Source organism: Ochotona princeps, chromosome 6 (genome assembly GCF_030435755.1).
Source record: "Ochotona princeps isolate mOchPri1 chromosome 6, mOchPri1.hap1, whole genome shotgun sequence".
NCBI lineage: Eukaryota > Metazoa > Chordata > Mammalia > Lagomorpha > Ochotonidae > Ochotona > Ochotona princeps.
The window spans coordinates 37,257,506-37,263,734 of NC_080837.1; the positions used below are offsets into that span (position 1 = coordinate 37,257,506).

At 57.3% G+C, this 6,229-nt stretch overlaps 1 protein-coding gene across 1 annotated transcript; it reads right to left on the bottom strand.

The window, feature by feature from the left end:
* Nucleotides 1-369: 369 nt before the first annotated feature.
* Nucleotides 370-3,374, bottom strand: CHAC1 (ChaC glutathione specific gamma-glutamylcyclotransferase 1). Its single transcript, XM_004578164.2, has 3 exons — nucleotides 2,341-3,374; nucleotides 1,911-1,946; nucleotides 370-1,497 (listed from the first exon to the last, which is right to left on the bottom strand). Exons 1-3 carry the CDS (start codon nucleotides 3,235-3,237, stop codon nucleotides 1,096-1,098), a joined length of 1,335 nt encoding a protein of 444 aa, XP_004578221.2. The 5' UTR covers nucleotides 3,238-3,374; the 3' UTR covers nucleotides 370-1,095.
* Nucleotides 3,375-6,229: the final 2,855 nt, after the last annotated feature.

Below are 6,229 nucleotides of genomic sequence, written 5' to 3' on the forward strand. Positions count from 1 at the left end.
ATGGGAGAGCCATCACAGCTGACCCTGCAGGGGACACCCAGACCGATCCAGATCACCAGCCTCAGGACTGCAGGCAGCATGCAGCCTGCCCTACACATTGGTCTGTGATGTTGTCAGCTCAGTCAACTGGCTACTACAACATGTTGGCCCTGCAGCTGGAGGACACAGTGACCCAGCTCAGCAGCAGACCACAGTCCTCAGAACGTGGCACCACCTGCACCGAGTTCTGCCCCATGCAGAGGGCACTGTTGGCCCACACCAAGAGGACAGGAGCTGTGCCAAGGAGGGGGACCACTCAGCTACCCCAGCTCCCTGGGAGCGGGGGGAAGAAGCCCCTCCCCTCCCCTCCCCTCTGAGGAGCCTCCCAAGGCCCCATCCTCACTCATCCTCCAGCAACCCTCCCCACCGAAAGAAAGCAGAGCAGACCAGCACAGCACAGATAGGAGGAATAGGTGTTTATGGGTAGGAGGATGGGACAGATGGGGAAAATGCCAGGGTCTGTAGGGATGAATAGCTCAGGAATTGACCAATGGACAGACAGGAATGACCCAGACAAGTAGGGAGGGGTCAGAGGCCCTGAACCAGGCACCAGCCCTGGGCACCTAGTGGACTGGCAGAGCTGGCAGGAGCTCCAGCCACTGCCAGGGCCCCTCTCTGCACTCCCTGTCCTGCCACATCCAGCAGGCTGGAAGCCTCAGGGGTCTGGGAGAGGAGATGCAAGGTTGCAGGATCAAGGCTCTTGGGAGCCCCTGGGGAGGTCAAGGCCTGTAGGGTATGCGGTTAGTAGCAGCAGCGCTTGGGGGATCTGGTCAGAACGAAGGGGCCAGGGTGGGGTCCCCGCTCAGCAGGACCCCAAATCCAGGGCAGGTGCCTGCCACACCAACATGGTGCAATAAATAAAGCTTCAAATAGTGAGTCAATGCCCAGCCAGAGAGCCAGGCGGGCAGGCAGGTGCTGAGAAGGGAAGCCCTCCCCACCACATACACATCATCTGCCCCTGGGTCTCCCCGGCAGCTCCTGTCTGTGTCTGTGTCAAGTCTGACAGAGGCACTGGGCCAGGGATCAGCCCCACAGTGTCCACGCGGGCTCAGCCCCTCAGACCAGAGCAAGGGCCTGCTCGGTGGGGCAGAAGCAGGGCAGCATGGTGCCCACGGCGTCCACAATGGCCTCCAGGTGCTCGTCCTGTGCCTGCGGCCCACACAGCTGCATGAAGTCAGCCAGCCTCAGCAAGTATTCAAGGTTGTGGCCAGAGAAGCCGCGGCAGGCCAGGATCTGCGTAGCAATGGCCTCCTCGGGAGCCGGGCCCAGGTAGCCAGGATTCTGGGGGGTGGCTACATAGGCCAGGGCCTTGAGAGGCTGGTCAGGAGCATCTTGGGGGTAGAAGGTGACTTCCTTGGTGTCGTAGCCACCCAGCACCGCCTCGCGCACGTTCAGGTACTTCAGTGCATCCGCCACTTGCTCCCCGCACACTTGATACGCCACACCCCAAGTACAGCCCTGGGAAGAAATGGGACGCCAGGCGTCAGCCTCCAGGGCTCCCAGCTGGTCCAGACCCCTTTCTGAAAGCACCACCCCTTGTACCCTTCCCCACCCTCTCCTCCCAGGCCCCAGAACTCTGCTCTCAAGGGGGTAGGGGGAGGAGACTAGCTGGTCAGTCCCCATATGGAGGTCATGGGACAGGGTTCCTGCTCAAAGCGTACCCAGGCACCAGCCACAGCACCTGTAGGCTTGTTAGGAGTGCTTTCCCCCTGGGCACCACACTAACCCTGCTCAAAGTCTGCACTGTAGCAGGACTTACAGGTGATTCTCACTTCAGCTTCCACTCTGGCCCCTAGCCCGCAGCCAAGGCCCACCGGCCCTGGCCCCTGCATGCTGAGCCCCAAGGTCCTACTCTTCACTCAGATACTCACCTCATGGTCTTCAAGGAGGGTCACCACACGGCCAGGCTGGAGGAAGGGGGGAAGAGGAGATTAAAGAAAGACACGTTGTAAAACAGCTTTGCCATGGGTGTGAAAAAACTCAGCTGGCCTTTCCAGACCTAGGTAAACCCCTCTATGTGTGCTCCAAGTCCCACGCGTCTGGGAGCAGGGTGCGGAGGCAACCACGCAGGAACACTGGAAAAATCCTCCGACCCAAGCAGCAGTGGCCCAGACTAGTCACCAACACCAGGAGCCGCAGCAGGTTCACAGAACCCAGCCATCAGCCAGCCCGGCGCTGCAGCCGCCAACCCCGGACACAGCTCGAAACGTTGCCTTCCTTCGGCCCAGAGGGCACGAATGCCCACCCGAACACGGCGCCCCGACCCCGCGCCCCCGGGGACACGGCCAGATGGATGCTCACCATCTTGTCGCTGCCCCGGTGGAAGGTGTCTCCCTGCCAGAAACGGCGGCTGTAGCCGCGCACGAAGCCCACGCGGCTGTCGCTATAGGCAAAGTCGGGCCTCCACACCAGGGAGCCGTACCCGAAAATCCACAGTGCCTGGGGGTCGCTGTCCCCCTCGGGGGGCTGCGCGGACGGCGATGGCGAGGGGGGCGGGGTGTTCTGGGCTGCAGACTCCTGCTTCATGGTGCCCGGCTCAGGGACGGGCCCGAGCGGCCTCCGGGGCTGGTCTCCGGCGCGGGCGCGGAAGGACCGACGGACGCGCTCACCTGGCCTGGCACCGTTCTCAGCCGCTTCAGCTGCCACTCCAGCGGCGCCCTTTAAATCCTCCGGCCGCCCGACCCCGCCCCCCGGGGGGCCAGCTGCTGCTGCGATTGGGGCGGGGCGAATCCCCTTTGAGCCAATTACTTTCAGTCTTGGCGTCTCGGTTAACCGCGCCGCCCTCTGAGTGGGTGCCCGCGCGGCCGGCCCCGGGCCCAGCGCGCCCGCTGATTGGCTCGGCTCCCGCTCTGAGGTGAATCTGGCAGGAGTGATGCAAGGGCAGGGGAGGTTTCCCCAGCGCCAGGCATGCAGCAAGGGTGCCCCGGATTGCGTCAGGCGGCGGCAGCGGTGGACACGGGCCGTTCCGGGACGCGGGTACCGGGCTTCTTCCTTGGCAGTCCCTCCTTGCCGGCCGCCCTGAGTGGACCCCAGCCGGGCGGGGCTCAGGCGGCGTCTCGGCAGTCTCCCAGGCCGAGCTATGGCCACGCCGGGGCAGCGCGCACTCAGGCTGCCCGAGGCCGGTGCTGGGCACGCCCCGAAGGAACTATCTGGGCGGCATCGCCTCCCGCCCCTGGGGCCCCGCCCGAGAGCACGCATCTCGGGGAAGCTTGCGCAGGCACCCTCCGCATTCCGCTCGGGTGCCTCACGCTGTTGGCTCGCGTGAGAGAATGGAGAAACTGAGTCACGGGGTCTGTCCAGTGTTCTGCAGAGACTGCGGGACTGAGTCAGACTCGGGCGACGCGCGCACGCAAGCCTCACGTGAGGACCACGCCCCTGGCCAGGTGTGGGGAACCCCCACCCCGCGCCCCAAGGCCAGGTGGGCTCAGGCCTTCTGGAAAGCTGGGTTGGGCAGAGGCCCTCAGGGCTGGCCCGCCTGACCGGTCTTGCCGCCCCCCACTCCCCCACCCCACCCCCGCAGTGCATTTTGCAGAGAAGGGCAGCGAGCGAGGAAACCCTCAGAGAGCTGGGGGAGCGCACAGGCCTGCTTTCTGGCACTGACTCCTGTGGCGGCAACAAGAGGCTGTACCAGGAGCTTGTCTTGGAGGGGAAAAGGGAAATGGAAGGCCTCTGCCCTGGAGGAGACCCCAACAGGAGAATGGGCAGGCTTGCATCTACTTCCAATTATCTGCACACATTGCATACTCGTTCCAGAGCCCTTAACATATGTCCCCCAATGGGAATGTTGCACAACCTTGTGTGCAGTGTGAAGCTCTTTATTTCTTAATAATCTGGGGACTGATGTACTGAAGTGGGTACATTGCCACAAGTGATGCCAGGATCCCATGCTGGGCTGGTGTGTGTCTCCACCTTGAACCCGGGATCCCATATGGGCGCCGGTTCTAATCCCAGCAGCTCCATTTCCCATCCAGCTCCCTGCTTGTCGCCTGGGAAAGCGGTCAAGAACGGCCCAAAGCCTTGGGACCCTGCACCTGCATGGGAGACCTGGAGGAGGCTCCTAGCTCCAGATTGGTCCACCTCTGGCCATTGTGGCCACTTGAGGAGTGAATCAGAAGATCTTCCTCTCTGTGTCTCCTCCTCTCTGTACATCTGACTTTGCAATAAAAATCTTTAAAAAAATATTTATTTTTATTGGAAAGGTTCACTCCTTAAATTTCCTCAAGGGCCAGAACTGAACCGATTCAAAGTAGGGTGTCCCCTGCCCTGCTGCTGCTGCCTGGAGGGACTGGCTTAAGCCTAACCTTCCCATGGCCTGAGGCACAGCCTTCAGGCCTACCGGTGGAATGTGACTTCCAACAGGACTATTAGGTCAAGGGGAGTATACCTGAACATGACCTCTGATACCACTGGAAGATCTAGGCAGATAGACCTGTCATACAGCCAATTACAGCATCTTCGGTGGGCATGGGGTCTGCCAGAAGGCTCCCTCCTGCCCTCCCCTTCCTTACCCTTTAAAACCTGTAACCTTTACATAATAAAGTAGACATTCCTCACTAGCTTGTCTCCCATGGTTCTTGCCGCCAAAGGCCACTATCTGCCACACCCTCGGTGACCTCAGGGTCTGCTGGCAGGTCTAAACCCCAAGAGTAGGGAGCCAGTTTTCCCTAGGTCTCCCACTCAGGTGCAGGGTCCCAGGCTCTAGGTCACCCTCTACTGCTTTCCCAGGCCACAAGCAGGGAGCTTGGAAAGTGGAGCAGCCAGGATATGAACTGGCACCCAAATGGGATCCCACACATGCCAAGTTGGGGATTTAGCTGCTAGGCTACTCTGCCGGGTTCTTTAAACTTTATTTTGAAAGAGCTGGGGGGGGTGGTAGGTGGGGGAGAGGCAGACAGTGATCTCCCATCCACTGGTTCACTCTCCAAATGGCCACAATGACCATAGCTGGAGTGCGATGAATCCAGAGCAATGGTGTAGTGACCCAAGCACCTGGGCCATCCTCTGCTGCTCTCCCAGGTGCATAGCAGGGAGCTAGATCAGAACCAGAGCACCCATGGGATACCTGGGAGAAGCTCCTGGCTCCTGACTTTGGATCAGCTCCGCTCCAGCTGTTGCAGCCACTTGGGTAGTGAGCCAGCAGATGGAAGATCTTTCTGTCTCTCCTCTCTGTATATCTGCCTTTTCAATAAAAAATAAATAAATAAAAAATAAACCCAATCTGTTGTCAATGGGGGAGGGCGGCTAACATTTAAACATTTGGGGGGAAACTTGGCTTTGTTTTTACAAAGAGCATGAATTACTTTTTCAATTAGAAAAGAAGTTACAGGAAAAAATGAGTACTGGTCCCTAGTCCCCGACCCCCTTGCCTCTGTTCCCACGCCCTCCTCTGTGTCCCACTCTCCTGTCCTCCACAGTTCCTAGGGCCCCTGCCTTGCCGCCAGCATTTTCAGGAACGAGTCCACGTGTGGAGAACAGGCAGCAGGTGGGAAACTGGCACCAACATGTTGCCGGAAGGATCTGAATTGGCACAAACAACCCTTTGAGAAAGCACCGTGGTGATTCAAATCAAGGATCATAAAATGCCTCTGCCCTTTGACCTGATACTTCCATTCCAGGAAATTATTCAAAATATGAGAAAAGCCATATGCCTGAAGTTAATGCAATGTTATTTATTATAGTAAACAGGAAAAAAAACAAAATAAGAAAAGTACCTACATGTCCAAATATAACTACATGTGTATGTAAATTACAGTCAATTCACATGATGGAGAAACAAACAGGAAAGAGCTTAACTCTAGAGGGTAGCACACATTTGATGGAGTCCATTAAGTCTGTGCAGCCATTCAAAACAATTGTGTTTGCTTATACTTACTGACAGGGAAACATTTATAAAGTATAATTAAGTGAAAAAGCAGGTTATGAAGTAAACTAATTACTTTTAATTGTAAAAGTCCATATGTGTTTATTTGCACAGAAAAATCTTTGAGAACATATTAACATGCTCAGCTATTACCTTTGACTCCTAGGATGACATGAGATTTGCACTTTTGTATGCCAATTCTTTTTCTTTTTTTTTTTAAGTTCTTTTTTATTACAAAGTCAGATGTACAGAGAGGAGGAAAGACAGAGAGGAAGATCTTTTGTCCAATGATTCACCCCATAAATGAGCACAACGGCCAGTGCTGCGCCT